The sequence below is a fragment of the Acanthochromis polyacanthus genome, chromosome 1, assembly GCF_021347895.1.
Source record: "Acanthochromis polyacanthus isolate Apoly-LR-REF ecotype Palm Island chromosome 1, KAUST_Apoly_ChrSc, whole genome shotgun sequence".
Classification (NCBI taxonomy): domain Eukaryota; kingdom Metazoa; phylum Chordata; class Actinopteri; family Pomacentridae; genus Acanthochromis; species Acanthochromis polyacanthus.
Window position 1 is genome coordinate 12,796,065 of NC_067113.1, and position 17,721 is coordinate 12,813,785.

At 39.3% G+C, this 17,721-nt stretch overlaps 2 protein-coding genes across 3 annotated transcripts in view; both read left to right on the top strand.

Moving 5' to 3' along the window:
- LOC110955846 (alcohol dehydrogenase 1-like) overlaps nucleotides 1-3,079 on the top strand; it is a 322,968-nt gene extending 319,889 nt beyond the window's left edge. For both annotated transcript variants that reach the window (XM_051940623.1, XM_051940592.1), the window contains exon 10: nucleotides 3,022-3,079. In XM_051940623.1, the coding sequence (XP_051796583.1) occupies nucleotides 3,022-3,064 (43 nt within the window). In that variant the 3' untranslated portion in view covers nucleotides 3,065-3,079. The remainder of the gene's footprint in view (nucleotides 1-3,021) is intronic.
- Nucleotides 769-13,835, top strand: c9orf72 (C9orf72-SMCR8 complex subunit). The gene is made up of 10 exons (XM_022198752.2): nucleotides 769-964; nucleotides 2,289-2,776; nucleotides 3,611-3,706; nucleotides 4,355-4,419; nucleotides 5,047-5,119; nucleotides 5,790-5,906; nucleotides 7,929-8,164; nucleotides 8,262-8,319; nucleotides 9,968-10,077; nucleotides 12,638-13,835. The coding sequence occupies exons 2-10, from the start codon at nucleotides 2,330-2,332 to the stop codon at nucleotides 12,822-12,824; spliced, it is 1,389 nt and encodes a 462-aa protein (XP_022054444.2). The 5' UTR covers nucleotides 769-964; nucleotides 2,289-2,329; the 3' UTR covers nucleotides 12,825-13,835.
- The last annotated feature ends 3,886 nt before the right edge of the window (nucleotides 13,836-17,721 follow it).

Genomic DNA, 17,721 nt, shown 5'->3' on the forward strand with positions numbered 1-17,721 from the left:
CACTTTCAGCTCTCAGTGTAATTGTGTTACATAATTAGGGCAGACTGTTTGCAGAAGCAATTCAGGGTCTAAATTGCAGATGAGCCATTTAGAACAACTGCGTCAGCCATCCCATTACTGTCTTGCTGAGACCATTAGGAAAAATATTGTGAATTAGTGTGTATACAGTACAAGGTAGCAAACACTGAGAAGGTATTTTTAGTCTTACAGTAAATCAACCAGTCGGCCCCTTCCTTTCATAGAAAAGGACTAACTGGATACTTCACCTACTGCTTTTATTGGTGAGATCACTTCAATGCATGCGTCAAGGTGGGAAATTCCTACAATGGATGAGCCTTTTCTTAAGGTGAAGGAGCAGCAATGAGGAAAAAAAATCTGAAAATGTCAAATGCATCCTTAAGGAAGATAAATAGCACAATTAATGCCTGTTGGTGCAGGTGAAGCTCTCCTGTTGGACGTCGGCTACCAGTCACCCTTGGGAGATATGGTGCAATTTAGAGAAGTACAACAGAAGGTGGGGCTGGGAATAAAAATGCTGGGAGTGAAAGGGTGTGCCATTAATTTATTGTCTCCAGAAGATGAAATTAGAGGGCACATACGATGTGTGTTACCTGCAGATGTGCATCAATTTGCATGATCAGGCTCGATGCAAATGAATTCAAATAACTAATTTTCTGCAGGTGGCCCCTTGGAGTAGAAATGACATCATTGACTCTGTCTTCACTGTCGTGCCTTCGTGGAGCACTAGAGGTCCCTGTTCTCCTCTGCTGCCCATTGACGTAATTTGACGGACGAGGAAGTGTGATGAAGAGCACAACAGAAGTGCAACAAAATTACAGCTGGCTAATGACTATTAACCTGTAGGTTATGGCGGCAACAGACAAGCCGGCTATGACCACTTTTCCTTAATATTTAACCTGTCTCCTGTAGAAACATAGCGGTGTAGCTCCAAAAGAGCGGACAAGTAAGTCGTAACAATGTCATTCCTTTGCTTTGTTAGTGTGTTTAGCTAGTTAGCGGGCTAGCCTTAGTTAGTTTATAAGTGATTTTACACTAATGGCACTTCGTTTATTTACTCTATAGCATCAAGCTACATGTGTTCACATGTGTTAGCTCCCTGCCTAAATTTGGGTGACGTTCATAAAGTGTAAATCTGTTTACGAGCGGTTCTTAATAGTGTTACTGTGAGCATTGGATTGCGTTGCTTGCTACCGATGTAAACCTTCACCTGACAACACAACAGCCTCTAACCTTATATAAACAAGAGTTCCTGGTAAATTCGGAATTGTTATGATAAGTCAACTCGAAATTGAAACAGTGTTTCAGCGTTTTACATGACGGTATGTGTCTAATTCGCCTATTACCAGTTACAGTCATGTAACGTTGGTCGTAGCTGCAGGTTGGTGAGTGGGCATGAGACAACACGAATCAGTGGAAGTGAATTTCCTTGAAATAAGGTATAAGTATTAAATAGGACTACCGAATTCTACAGAAAACTGTCAAGACTAACAAGTGTTTAGAGTTATCCTGTCACAGATTAATGTTATGCTAAAAAACAGTTTAAGATTAAACTACTCCTTCTTTTCAGTCGAGTTTGGGGAAACCTTCGTCCTTACAAAAAAATGTCCGTTTTTTTTTCTTTCTGTTTGTTAGGCTCCATATTTGCCAGAGAAAGAGAAGTTGCCTTTGGACGGTTTAAATCAGTATCAGCTGACTTGATCATTATCGGGAACAAATCACTTTCATTTCCTCTTAGAGGCTTTTTTAGTGGAAATGAAATCATTTATTTTATTTCTGGTAATCTATGATAGGACTGAGCACTTAATTTATTTCAAATAGAAATTGCAACTTGAATCAATGTAATTTGCAAACTTCATTCATTATTAAATAATGAGCCTAATATTGTAATTCAGTTGTATTGGTGCAAATTGAAACTCTTAGAAATTGTTTCACTTTGCCCATTGATCCATGTATACTACTTGGTTCAGGCATGACGCTGTGGGTCCAATGTAGGCGCAGTCCTAATATTTATTAATCACACATTGTATGTTTTGCAGAACACCTCATCCTGATTTAAAGCTGTTGTCAAGTGTTAAACAAATCTTTGTAACAATCACACTTCTGATGATATTTTATGGATCAGATCTCCATCACAGGTTTTAAATCTATTACACAGGATTAATAAACTAAAGCAGAGCTTGGCAACTGCAATGTCCATATGAAAAATGTGGTTTACTTGAGTACTAGTGTTATGAACACAACATTTTTTTTCTGTATTTTTGATGTAGGTTTATTGCAATTCACTTTTGAGAAGACTTCTCCAGTTGCAATGTCTTCTGGCTGTCCACCCCAGTCGCCTGCCGTGGCGAAGTCTGAGGTAGCGGTAGAGGGAGAATGCCCGCTGCTGGCTGCCACCTTCGCCTACTGGGACAACATCCTGGGTCCACGAGTGCGCCACATCTGGACACCAAAGGGTGACCAGCTGATGTTGCTCAGTGATGGAGAAGTCACATTTCTGGCTAATCATACGCTTAATGGGGAGATCCTGCGCAGTGCAGAGTGTGGCGCTGTGGATGTGAAGTTCTTTGTCCTGGCAGAAAAGGGCGTCATTATTGTTTCCCTCATCTTCGATGGTGAGCTGAAGGGGGACAAGAACACATGTGCCTTGTCCATTATTCTCCCTCAGACAGAGCTGGCTTTTTACCTGCCGCTGCATAACATCTGTGTGGAGAGGCTGAAGCATGTTATCCGCAAGGGACGCATTTGGATGCAGAAGGTACCCTGCTGTTCCAGCTGATTCTTAAACATCTCACTGCTAGATTTAGTATTGAGGATTAGAAACTAGTAGCGTCGGTACTCATAAGACCTACTATCCAAGCTGATTTAGATGTAGTTCCTGATTTTAAGTGAGTATTAGGTGTAGGGCTGGACCTGAATATCTGAATATTCGTTCACTACGGCGAACGCAGACATTACGGAGCGGAACGAATAATCGGATATTCGTCTTTAATAGGGCCCGAGTATCCGGAGACCAGAAACGACTATTCGGGCCAGCCCTAATTAGGTGTTCTATCACATTTATTTTTAACTATGTGGGATTGCAGCAACATTGGCAGAATAGTAAAGTTGCTGTCTCCCAACAGAGAAGAGTAACTTAGCTAGTCTCAGGGAGACTACTGAGCAGGTAGTAATAGGACTGGACAGAATAATTTGGCACACAATACAATGAAAAACACCTGGAAAACACATCACTTTTGCAGACACTGCTGTAATTATGTTTGAAAATCTGACGAGATGCACACACAAAAGTAGAAAAAATCGGGACGGAGTTGAATATTTTTTTCATGGCACTCTATATGAATCATTCTGTCATTTTGTCTGCTCTCAGTAGTCAGGGCTATACTTTAATTGAGAATGGTTTTGCTGCCTTTCATGCCCCAATATTTATTGTGAACTGATTAAAATGCAATACAAATACAGACTGACATGAGGTGTAATATCAAAAAAAAAAAATCATAGCGGCAAATAGTCATCATCAGTTTCCTCACTTTCATCTTCTGTCTTCAGAATTTATTTAACTTTATTGTTTTCTCTTTTTCTGTAACTTCAGGGCTACAATATTATGTCAGTGCTGAGCTTGGAGATCGTCCCTATCATGGAGCTGTTGGCCTCAATGAAGACACACTGTGTGCCTGAAGATATTGATGTAAGCAACACACACATTGTTGTGCACAAAATACTCATAAGTTTTTGTTTCTTATGACAAGAACAGCTTGGACACCACTTCAACATGAAAAGGAGAAACATCAGTTACATTCAGTGACAGCAGGCAGAACGCGTTGTCATTCATTTTGCATAAAGCACTTCTGTTGGAATTGTTGCCATTTCCATTTTTAATCCAAAGACCTTCAAAAATGTAGCCCAATTAAATGTCAAAGTGAAAGCAGAGTTAATAGTGTATCGTCTGGACGTCATGTAGGCAGTGATTGAAACCAACTTAGCAGGATTTTGAATTACAGCCACATATGAAATGTATAGACAAAACCTTTTTGAAAAATTCTGTCTTTTCACTGCTTGTATAAATAACTTCTCCTGTCAAGAAGTTTGCTTAAACAAGGTTCTCCCCCTGCCTAGATTACCACCCAGTCTGATTCAACACATTTGTTTCCTTCTTATATGCAAATACAAGAAATGCAAAAGCACAAAGAAACTCTGCAGAATCTTTCACTGCTGTTGTTTTTTCTTCCCAATTTTGTTTTCTTCTCAGTACCTTGCAAATGCACCCATCAACACCTTTGTCGTTGCTGTAGACCAATTTTAAAAATGACTCGTTTGTTTCACTCCTGCTGAGCAGATAAAAGACACCGTACTAAATGATGATGACATCGGGGACAGCTGCCACAAGGATTTCCTCCACAAGTAAGTAATCCGGTACAGGCAAATGGTGACAGATGATGAACAATGCCCATTTAACACCCATCAACCTTCCAATGATGAGTAATAGCTCTCCACTTAGCTAAAGTTCTCTCCAGAGAACGAACCAAAGCTAAATCACCGTTTAGTGTTGTAAGTCTGAAAAGTTCACTTTGTCTATGACACTCCAAATTACTCAGAGTTGAACCGGTTTGCTCAGTGTCCTGTGGAAAAGACAAAGTATCGGTAAAGTGGAACTTGAATCAAATATTAATAGCTGAAGCCTTGAGAAGTGACAGAGACCGAGATAATGTAAAGATTTGTTTTAGAAGTGATTCGTCTTGTGAGCAATCAAATGGGCAGATTCTCAAGAATATGATGAGAGCGCAAAAATCTGAGTCCTACTGCATGAGTCAAAAGGAACTTTGAATGATTGCTAAGCTAATGTAACTCCCCTCTGGCTAAGAGTCAGTTGCCATCCTAATTGCTCTTCTCTGTAGAGCCTCTGAAATGTTTTTTTGGACACTCTTCTTCTGTCTCAATTGTTATTCATAAAAGCTGTCATTAATAATTAGAGCACTGCCAATGAAGCTAATTGGCTCTAATTTGCATGTCTTTGTCTGTGTGCTTCAGGGCCATCAGCTCTCATCTGCAAACATGCGGCTGTTCAATCGTGGTTGGAAGTAACCCAGAGAAAGTAAATAAGGTAAATTTACTGTAGTAGCGGTTGCACACAGACACACTTGTAATGCATCTACATAATTTCACGTTTTGCAGTGTGGTGTGCTGTTTGTGTTTAATGAGCCTCGCTTGCACTTTTACGGCGAATGCCAGTCTGGTCCTGGCAGCACAGTTGCTGCTTCAAGCATATAAGTTACTTAAAAGAGGCAGAAGTCTGATTTAAAAGAAGAGAGACGTTGGACATGGTGGCTGAGTAGGGCCATCATGTCCACAGTATGAAGAAACTACAGTTTTTCTCAGTGAATATCAAAAGCAAACAGTGCTTTAATTAGTACTTTTATTGGCTTGGGGCTAGAATTAAGCACCAGTTAAATCAAAAGTTGTTGTTTTTTTTGTGTGTGTGTGTTAACAACTAGCCTCTAGCTTAATATCAGATTAAGGGCTTTAACAAACGTGGCTTCTTTTAGTAAATTTCAAAGGTAGCTTCTAAAGCAAATTTGATGCTGACGGTGTGCCTCGGCCTGAACCAGCAAAATCAAGTTTAAAACAAAAGGGCCAGTTGTGTGTGATTCCGTAAATTTGCCCATCTCCGCCGATGACAAATTAGACTGTAAATAATTAAACCCAGTTTTCTGAAGTCTTCTCCATTTAAACACTCGCTGTGTTGATTGACAAATCTGCCCGTCTGGTTGCAGATTGTGCGGACCCTGTGCCTCTTCCTCACTCCAGCGGAGAGGAAGTGCTCTCGCCTCTGCAGGGCAGACTCATCCTTCAAATATGACACTGGCCTGTTTGTTCAGGGTCTGCTCAAGGTAGCCACCAGCTCCCTCTGGTTATACTGTACAGTGTGGTTGGAATTAGGAGCTGGATATTGTTGTGTTTTGTCTGCTTGTTTGATGTCGTTCCATCTGTTGTCCTGACCTGATTTCATTTTCAGACTAAGAAATTGTTGCATTCAGGTATATTTCTCATTACACTGCATAATTTCACATCTTCTTTTTCTGCTCTACAAAGCTAAAATGCAGTAATGGGTCAAAATAATGTGAAGACTAGAATTAGACTTTGCGACATGTTAGCTTCTCATAAATATCTTAGCCTATAGAAATGTGCAAAATAAACTACAGCTAGTTAAGGCTAGTGAAATAGATTATGTTAAACCCAATGTACTCACTTGTTTCTGGTCTCATAGCCTTGAATAATCAAGCTTAATGAAGTTTTTTTTCTTTAATTTACCCTCTAATTTAAGTGCCACTGAGGTTAGCAGGCTTGTTTTCAAGGCAGATGTGACTTACAGCTGCATTTAAGTGATGACATCAGGCACACAAAACAGCACTACGATAAACCAGCTGATTGAAGCGTGGTGCACAAAACATCTGTCAAAACTAGATACCCAAAATGAGCTAAAACAAAAGTCGTAAATTACCTATTTATAGTAAATTGTGACAGCAGGTTTGCCTTCTGTCTGAGATGCTGAGTTTTTCATTTCCCTCCACAAACCATTCCAAGCGGCTGCAGCAGAAGACACGACAGTTTTCTGTGACATCTCTGTCCACGTGCTAGGGACAGACAGAGGATATTATTTTTGGATGATAAGCTCTGTGAAAATACTTTGCGAAAATATGATAGTAGTACTAGAGTAGTATTTTAGCAACTGTTGCACATTATCACCTGAGCGCTGGAAGGATACAACTCTAGAAAATGAAACCTTTTAGTCAAAGGAGTTAACGTATTTCTTCATTTCTGTTTCATTTTACTTTTAGGCCTTTCTTGTGTTGTGTTATGTTTCTCAAACCTCAAATGTTCTGATTATTACACAAAAACGTAGATTTTCAATGTGGTGTCAAACCTTTGGACCGGTTCTTCCTGCTACAGATGGCTCAGAGAGGTGATAAAGAAGCGAGCAGATTTTGTTTGTTGATTTTCCATGCATTCTACGTGCCTCAAATAAAGAGAGAAGTATCTAAATGTTTTTTTAAGTTATGTATACTCTATGACAGATATGAATAATCAACTAAACAAAAGCACAGAATTAAGGTTTTACGACTTAGACACCTGTTATATAGTCTGTTATAGCTGCAGCCTAAACTTCTCTGTTTCTCAAGTTATTGAACTCAAATTTGAGTTTGTTAGTCAGTACTGTACAATGTGCAAATTATGTTGCATGGAATTCTTAGTGTATGTGTAGAAAGTGCAATAGGGTCGACGGTAGAACTGAGATTCTTGTAATCGTCTGCAAAGTTGATGTTTTTTTTGAGAAGCTAATATGGTATTTATTGCTGTTTTGTGAGGCAAGTGGCTCTTTATGTCAACAAAGCAGTGAAAACAAAAGTATCAACAGAAAGCTTAGCGGTGCTTGTTAGTTTAGTAATAAAGAGTCGCTGTTTTGCACATCAGCTGTGTTGTGGAGCTGCTTATAGATGTCAGCGTAACATACAGCAGGGAACTAAAGGGACAGGCCTAGTGAGAAACAAGAGAAGAGGAAACCGGAAGTTAGTTATTCAAGCTTCTTGTACACATGAGTCCTGGATATAGGATGGGTTAGTAGAGCTTCTTCAGTGCTCTTTGTCGGTGTGGTGGATATTAATTATATATGTGCACCAGCAAGGACCATCCTATTATTATTGTGTTCTTACAAAAAAGAAGCTGTGCACTGTTAAATAAAACCACGATATGGTGGAAGGAACACATAATCCACGAAGCAGAATAATGTGGACATGCTTTTACGCATCACATAAAAAGAATCGCAGCAAGTTGACGGATTATCTTGAGGTGGGCAGGTTGTCGATATGGATTCCCTCCTCTCCTACTATTTTTTTTTTTTTTTTAATTCTCAGGACTCCACAGGCAGCTTTGTCCTCCCCTTCCGCCAGGTGCTTTACTCACCGTATCCGACCACGCACATCGATGTTGATATCAACACAGTCAAGCAGATGCCTCCATGCCATGAGCACACGTACAACCAGCGGCGCTACATGCGATCAGAGCTGAGCACGCTGTGGAAGACTGACAGCGAAGATGACATACCTCCAGACACAATCATTCACACAGATGAAACCTTCACACCTGACCTGTAAGCCATGTGCAGGCCGTTTGTTGTATATCTTTGTGACCCTACACTTTTAAATCAGACATGGTAATAGCACCTCTGCTATGCCTTTTTTTTCTAGGAATATATTCCAAGATGTAATGCATCAGGACACTTTGGTGAAGTCATTTATAGATGAGGTAAGAATACTGTTTTTTATTGTTTGCATGAAATCTGAATAGAGTCAAAAGATGAAAACCCTGTAACATATTGGCAAAAATAGCTACAACAGCATCAGAAATAACATACATTCATTCTTGTTATCCTCATTTAGAGGAAAAATACAAATAAATAGACGAATGGAAAAATATGAACAAACAAAACAAGATAAAGCGACACTCCGAACATCATAACTGTACCTTTACTCGAATGAATCATCAGGCTGCAATATTATTCCAATTACTGCTGAAATAAATCAAGTATGTCTGGAGGCATGTGTCATCTGTTTTTGGCTCACGGTCAGTTGTCGGGTAGGGAAATGAAAATTGCTCATATTTTCTCTCCAACTGTTTGGAGGTTTGTATTAAGTTCTTACCTAAAATAATTGTGTATTTAAGAATAATAGGAGATTCCATAAATAGAAACAAATCAAGAGAATAGGGGCAATGGCTTTTCCGTTTCAGCTTGATATGAGTCACTATAGAAACCCTTAAAAATGTCAGTATTGTATCTGTAGAAGCCTCACACTTAGAGACAAAACATTTTTGGGCTTCTTGGTGCACCTGAGGAGCAATGATCGACTCAGCTGCAACCAACGCTCGTGACAAAAATTTTCAGAGTTTTCAGCTGAACTGCAGGTTCTGTTTACACAGAGCAGAAAAGAGGCAAGTATGAAAACACATTTGAGAGACTAAGCAAAAGGAAGCATACTTGATCAATAAAATACAGCAGTTTGTTGGAAGACACATTCGGCAGGATAATCTGATATCTATAATGTGCAGAGTAGTATGAAAAGTATTTGGTTTGTTGAGATTAAAAATGACAAAAAAAAAAGACTATAATATGTAAATCCCTCATTTTTTTCCACACCTGTGGACACTTGGAAAATATTGTACATGTTGATTCCAGGTTTTTTCCTTTTTTAAAAAATGAAAACCTCACTTACATTTTTTAATTTTTATGATTTTGACTTTCTGTGTCAAAGTGCACAAAAGTCACTTTTGAGAGCTGCTTACTTCTAGCCATGGTTGTGCTGTTTCTGTAGAAGTGCAGGTCTTTATATTGCAGTGAAAAATTATCCCACAGTGAGTAAAAATGTGACAGGGGCAAAGAAAATCCTCAGAAACTGCTTGGCGTGCAGAGTAGTAACTCTCACAAAGTCAAAATGAGTCAAAGTTGATAGTACAGCATATTTATATAGATGAGAACATATTTTAAATGAACATTTTTTTCTTGCCTTTTCTGTTAGTATGCTATGCTTATATGGGAATCCATACAATCATAAAAAAAGTATTTAAAATTTCTTTCTAAAATCAGAACCTGCTTATGAACACAGGTTCAAATTTGTATCCAGCTTCACAACACATGCTAAAAATGTGCCCTTCCATATATAGATCTATGTAAGATGTATACATACATACAAAACAGTACAATTTATTCCCAGTGGTCACAACCTATCCCATGTTCCCATGAAAGCTGTGCTAGAGTTGCACCAACAAGTTTTTCCTCACAGCAACAGCAGCGTGTTTCTTTCTCAAGGTTAGCATGGAGGAGGAGTGTTATTTCATCATCATTTCTCCAGCACAGCCACGACCCGGACTACTAATTGACATCCCGTGTCGTACCCAGGTGTTCATGCTGAAGCCGGGCTTGTCCCTGCGGAGCACCTATCTGGCCCAGTTCCTGCTGCTGCTCCACAGGAAGGCCCTCACGCTGCTCAAGTACATCGAGGACGAAACGTAAGAGCTTTCACTAATACAATTGTAATCCAGATAACAAAAGGGATTAATTTGTGGCAGCAAACCACAACAGTCACACAAAGAGTCAACAAAATCTAAATGGCGGAACTGCTGATGCTCTCGTTTTCTTTCATTGTTTTTGCTCTGACTTTGCACTGTGGCTGCTGACCTTTCTTTGATCGCAGCGTCACCCGTGGACCCCCTGAAGCGTTGTATTCAAAATAGTCACTGCCAATGTTTTGTGCATCTGTTAATGTCGCCCCCAGGGTTTTACTGTGCAGGGCTGAGAGTACGGCAAGCTCTGAGGGACGAATGACCAAACAGTAGATGACTGAGATTTGAGAAGCGTCTGGTTGTTCTGGGTTTCGACCCCACTGAAACAAAGCTCAAACAAGACTATATAGATGGACAGTGAGAGGAGAGGAGCTGCAGGGTGAGCAGACTTTTAAACCAAAACAACACAGGAGGACAAGCATCCCTTTACGAGTGATGTTTGATTGAGTTGCAGAACAATATAGACAACTCGGATTCAGCTGACTGGAGATGTAAGCAGACACTTAAATCAAGATGAAGAGCAGTATGCCAAGAAACACACAGAGTGGAACAAAAGGTTGGGATCGTGCCGTTAGCTTTTTGCAGGAGAAATAGTGCACAGAACGCAGGCACTGTACCGAGCAGTGGAAATAAAAAAAAATCTCCTATGGTCATAAGAGTCATTCTTCACACTGCTCCAAACAAGTAGACAAGTATGACTGTGGTGCATTGTGCAAGAAATCTATAGGTCTGAGTGCTTGTTTTCTAAAGGTTTGTTTTAGAGGGTGGCAGAGACGTTCTAATGTGCATTATATTCAGCCGTGCTGCTTATAAGCTGAGAGAGAAAACCTTGCTGCAGTTGGCTTTACTGATTACTGCACAAACTCATCTGCATATTGTTGGTGTAGCAGGAGCAAGTGGTGTACATCTTCTGCCTTACAGGGGATAATAAGTGTTGGTGAATAAAAGTTATTTTGCAAGATGACTTTTTCCTACTTAAGAATTTTTGTTATATTTACAACTTCTAAAACATGAAATGCTACAGTAGTGACACACCAGAACACCTCCCAGAACAGCTGCTGTCCATAGCATAACCAGTGGAAAATTTTGCTTTGTCATACCGTGTTGTCATTTGCAAAATTCATGAGCTGATTTAGCTAAATTTCAAGCATCACACATGAACAGAGGTGAATTAGAACTTTTTCGCCTTGTTAAAAAAGTGAGGCATTTAAATGAATTCCATTTTTGTCCTTCAAAAGGACACATTGTCACATAATGTATCATACTTCTGTTGTATACTACCTCCATTTTTACAGTAGAGATGAGAGTGCAAAGCAAAATTGCTGAACATGTGCTTGTTTCAGCTTTTCAAATGTTAAAATTGGCTGCTCTGGTTAGAAGGGGCTGCATGTGTAGCTACAGAGGGTGATGAGTCCTCTGCATTATCACAGAATGACAGCTTCCCCACTTGGATAGCACAAGAATAATGTCTTGAGGAAAAAACAAAACAAAAAACTGTACAGAATAGCACGTCACAGCCTTTTCAGTCATCTTCTGAGAGGCTGTGGGGCGGCAGCAAAAATGACGTTTCCCTCCCCATCGTCATCAGAACGTTAAATGATGTTTTTATGATTGCCGTTCGATCACTGACGAGAAATTCTCATTTCTCCATCCCCCCTAAGGCACAGAGATGAGACTGTGCCAGGTTGCAAGGTGACCTAGTGGCTTATTCTTCCACACTTTGCATAAATGTGCCTTTCTTTTATGTTGTACATGCTTGAAACCAGTGGAGCTTTAAACTTAACTGTACCTGTTGAATTACCTTCCTCTGTGGGGGACTTGTTCAGCTTCTTTTAAGGAATGCGATTAGATATGATTATATCTTGAGCCACATTCTAGTCCCGTCAGGGTTACAGTAACTACCTTCTGGCTCAGCTCCGGAAGCACTTTCTTAAGCCCATTTAATTCATCTGAGGCTGTGCAGTCCACCATGTCTTGAGCCTCTCTTTTTTTTCATGCCACCCTCCCTGTGGCGACCTGGTCATTGCTCCATCTGGGCTTGACTCATCTCCTTCTGTGCTCCGCAACAGAGGGCTGACCTCCCCGCTGCGTCGTTTCTACAAATCACGACTTTGATTTTTGTTTTTCCCTCCTGTTCTAAATGAATTATTTTGAACTCTGTTTGTTCCCATGTATAATATATGCCACAACATATCTCACTCCAAAGACAACACTAACTACACGAGCAAAACCATTATTTGTGTGCCCGTGTGAAAGCATAAAAGCAGACTTGTTTATGGCGCTGCCGACAACCTGAGGTCTAAGGGCATGCTATTTTACAGGTGCCTTGACAAGATTGTTTATGCTCAGTTGCCGTCTTGCAGCAGCATACATAATTCATCATGGCGTGGCATTCCTGTGCACAGCTGCAACCCAACTAGATGCTAATGCAAGTCCTCTCACCCTTAGTTTAATAGGTTGTTAACAGTTGCACTACAGTACAATATCTCCATGCCTCTCTTCACAGGCAAAAAGGGAAGAAGCCATTTCGATCGTTGCGTAACCTGAAGAATGACCTGGATCTGACAATGGAGGGAGACCTGAACATCATAATGGCCTTCGCTGAGAAGCTGAGGGCAGGACTTCACTTGTTTGTGTTTGGGAAGCCCTTCTACACCAGCATGCAGGAGCGAGACGTACTCATGAGCTTTTGACTTCTGTCGCTCACCCGTTTTTTTTTTATTTGTTTCGCTGTTAAATGAAAGCATGCGTGTTGATAAAAGGCTAAGATCTGCCTGGGTATTTGTTTCTGCTCATCTGAAATGAAAAGAACATTTTGCCTTCCTTTTTTTGTGACTTGATCAATACAAGACATGACTTCAAAGACTGTTGCTGCTGCTATGAGCCATAAGAGTTAATGTGTTGATATATTGCCTTGGTCAACTGTAAGCATAATGTCAGTGTAATGTTTTTAGACGACTTATTTCTCTGTGGGTTGAATAATCCATGCGTTCTATGCCTTCTAGAGGGTCTGTATTAATTTATGGTGTTAAAATTGGCCGAGATGCCCCCCAGAACATCTGGAATTTAAATTAAAATGATATTTATTAAATCACAAGTTATTAGCTTCTTCATTGCCTGTGTTATACAGCTGTCTCAGCTGGCTTTTGAACCTTTTGAACTTGATTCCCTTTTATATTCATTCAATATTCATTATAGAGTGAACGTGTGTGCTGAATATGAATGTTGCAGCTTGGTTGATGTCTTAAAAACTTTGTCAGTAATCAGAAAGCACTGGGATTTCATAAAAGGCAAACACAAAAGCCCTGTACAGTTTTATCACGATCCTTCCTGACAAAGCAGATCTGTGGCTTTATCTGACGACGAGTGCTACCGTTAAATGCATTTGCCCAGTTGCGCGTAAAATGGATTTTTCTTCCCATCCCACGGCAACAGCCCAGTTATTTGCTGTTTGGATTATTCAGCTTAAGTGCAAACATAAATTCGCTGTGGTCGTTAAGTCAAGCAATCGTGTTTATGTGGCACTGTGATATGTCCAGAACATTTCTTCTACTTCCAGATCAGAGCACGTTTAGTTCAAATGCTGTCTTTGCTTCGTTTGTTTTTACTGTATGGATCGTCTTATGTCAACGGGGATTGTCTAATTGAACATCAAATTGTGCAGACAGGCCAATGAATAATAAACACTGTAGTGACAAATCTCACATCTTTTACACTGTCTTTTTCCCTTCTCACTCCTTTAGACTTGATAAAAATGACACGCATGAATTAAAGTATTCTGCATGAGAATGGGGGGGGGGGGCGTAGTTCATACTGGTAAACGTAAATGTCTTTCAACCCCATCACCTCAAACAGCAAGCTCTGGAGCAGGGATGTCAAACTCATTCCACAAAGGGCCGGTGTGGCTGCAGGTTTTTGTTCCAACTAAGCAGCATCACGCCAGACGTGACTCATTTAATCAACCGATCTCAGTCTCCAGACTGGTGATTGGTCAGACTGTGTGCTGTAGATATGTTGGAACTAAATGCTGTAGCCTAGAGCTAAAGGGAAAAGAATTGAGGTGGGGATTCTGGTTCCCTCAAAATAGAAGTCATGCAGATACTCCATAGATAGTCCTCAGGACCATTAACTTTTGTAATCATTCTAATGGAGACTCAAACATTCAGTGGTGATTTTTACTGGCAAGCTCCATTTGACTGACTACCACAAATATTCTCAATGGAACTGAATGTATGTACATGTACGTACATGTATTTTAGATTTTTGTTTAATTCTACTGCCGAAAATGTTTAGACATTCAGTGATTGATTTGTTGAGGTAAATGTACTTAATAAAACCAAGGTCTGAAAAAATGGTTGTGCGTGTTGTTAAAAATATAAATTTCCTGTTGAGACAGTGTGAAGGTCTTTAGTTTGCAATGAAGGCAGCACAGGACCAAAGTCAACCCAGAAAATACATCCTATATCTGACTGATCAATGAGATATACCATTGGGTCCATTTGGGAGCTTCTGCTCATGTGCTTCAAGATGGTGCAGCTGAATAACATTATACAACATTCTGATAAGAAAACTGTGGTCTCTGAGGTCAGACAATGTTAAGATTCAAAAGCAAAACTGTGGATTTCACAACTTAAACACAGTGTCCTCTTAGATGTGGTTGTCTGTGAATGAAAATCTGTGAAGCATTTCTTTCTCTAAGCTCTGCATGAAAAAAGGCAGTTTGAAGATCATAGCCTGTCTATAATTGCTTCAAGCAAGAAAATTATAATTACATGTCCTCTGGAGAGCCACGAACTGCTGCATATTTAAAACAGATGGAGAATAATGCACAAGTGAAGGAGCGGTTAATTACTAATACAGTGTCTGTAGCGACTACACCGAAGACGTCCTTCAGGATTTAAGGTGAAACAACATTCACAAGACAGGAAAGAATTCACGTGAGATGCAGTTCCTTTTAAAGCCGCAGCCAAAATATTCTGGTCCTGAGGGGAAGACTTGATTGGCAGGGAAAAGCTTTGAACCTGATGTTTGGAAGCTTTTCAGTGCAGCGACTCCTACATGTTCATAGGGGAGGCTTTGTTGCTGTGACTGGAGGAGGGCATGACAACAACCACTTACATTAAATAGTACCCTAGAGTTCTGGCAATTCGTAGAGATCCTTCACTGTTTTCTGCTGCTTTAACATAAACTAGTTTTTGAATAGAACAGAAAATCAAATGGACCTTTGCTTTGTTTACTTGTGGCTTCCAGGCCAGATGATACCCACTTTCAGCTACTTAAGATTCAATACATTTTACTGACTAATTTGGGCTTAATTGATAACAGAAGACCTTAAAATTTGCAAATTCTTTAAAGGTGAAAGAAGCAAGGATCATCCCCCCACACATTTATGCACACTGGGGCCGCTGGCTGGATGAAGATTGATGAAACACTTTCGTAACCATCCCTTGCAACATGAAGGACTACATTTCTACAATTCTACAGTTTTGTGGAGCATACGATTTTATCCAAAGAGATGCATGTCTGAGAGTAGATACAACACAAGCAAGGATCTAGTCAGAAGAAAGCAACCAGGATAACTTGGATCTATGGCCTGCCTGGACTGTGTGACGGTGAACATGATGCATTGCAGGTTTTGTATTACTTTTTCTGCCCATGTTTAAATCAGAAGACAGGTTGATTTCCTGTGTCCAGAAGGTGTTGCCATGCAGCTGTGTTCAAACCGGGATTCTTCTTAAATGTGAAGACTGGATCACATGGATAATTGCAAAATTTCATTTTCATGGCAAAATATCATTTTCATGGCAAAATATTGTAATTTGTCATGCCGCTAGGACAACAGCATTCAATAAAAAAATCACAATCTTGACAATTTGGCATCACAAAAGTCTTGAAATGACACTGAGCAAATTTTAAGTTGTCTGATTAATTCTGTAGGTGGAGGCTATTAAAGTATGAGGGCTGCAAATGCCAAAAACTCTGCCAGTGGCACTGTAATTTAAAATGAAATCCCTTTTCTTACGTCTGGTACTAATACATCTGCCTAAAAATTGCATTTATGTTGGTGGAACCTATTGTGGTGGTTGTAACTTTTAAGTTTTGTAGGAAGTGCTATTGAGCAATGTTGACACACCTATAGGACACACCTACTTCTGCTTCCGCTTCCCAGAAGATGGAAACTTCTCAGCAATTGTTACAGTAACATCATCATGTCAAAATTTTAATGTGTCCTGCAGTTTGTGCTCAGTGCTAATTAGCAATTGTTAACATGCTAATATACTAACCTAAGATGTTGAAAATGGTAAACATTATGCTTACTTATAGACATGTACACACAGATATCTCACTGGCTGCTAATGCTATGCTACATCCGTTAATGGATGCAGGTCTAACCACGACTAAAATAATCACATCTCACCGAATTTACAGCTGCTTGGTTTGTCAGAAACGCCAGATATTAATCCATAGACAGGATATTTAATTATAGACTAATATCTGTATAACAGTATATTGTGTGTTCTATTTGAATATGTTTTAAATGACTTCCATTGAACTACTGAAGGGCATAAATTCACTGTAGCATTTCCTTTTTCACTCACAAAGTTATGACATAAAATTTCTTCTCCAATAACCTTGGAGCAATACTTTTTTTTTTTTTTTTTTTACAAAACTTGGGACTTTTACATAACCATGTCCCAGTGGATCAGAACTGATCTGATGACACAAGGGGCTCTACACAGTAATGGTTTTAATGTTATGATATTAGGATTCCTTTAATGTGAAGAAGTTTTTACTGTGATATCAAATTCAACATGTTTGGAACAGTACAGTGTTGTAAGCTAACTTCTCACCAATTAAATATTGCTTGCTGTTGCTTGGTTTTGTCATTTATTTCATTATTTTCATTTATCAGGCCCAGAAACTATGAAAACAGAATAATCTGTGGATTTTCAACATTCTGAAGGTCCTTGAACTACTTATGCTTTTGTAATGTGCCAAAATGGGGAAAAAAAAAACAACTAAATCCAGGCTTTAAATCATCCAAATCACATTTTTTCTATATGTCCCATTTCAAAATTGTATTAATTTTATAAATTTTAAATTAAAGACATGTATGTGTCTATTAATTGATTCAGCTGTAAACCAAAATTTATTTGAATTGAAAATAATATGTCAGATATTGCTATTTGAAATGCGAATTGCGATTAATTAATTATGACGCCTGTAATTAATTAGAATAATTTTTACAATTGCGTCCCTCCACTAATTAATAAACAACAAAAACAGGCCTATTCCTTGTCTTAATGTTAATACCCAGGCATTTGCATATCACAGTCAAAATATCCAAAATTAATGTGTGAGCTGCAGCAACTGGTCTCACTCTTAAAATTCTTTGCAGGGTCATTACCAGAAAACATTGTAAAGCCATCGTGGGATTATTTACAAAACTAACATACACAGATATTCAAAATGGCAAAAAATAAATTAAAATACGGTGGTTATAATTCTTTTGAATAAAATATTTCACAATTCCCATGAAACAGGATTAGAAAGGAGGAACAGTGCCTCTAGACATAATACAGTTTAGAG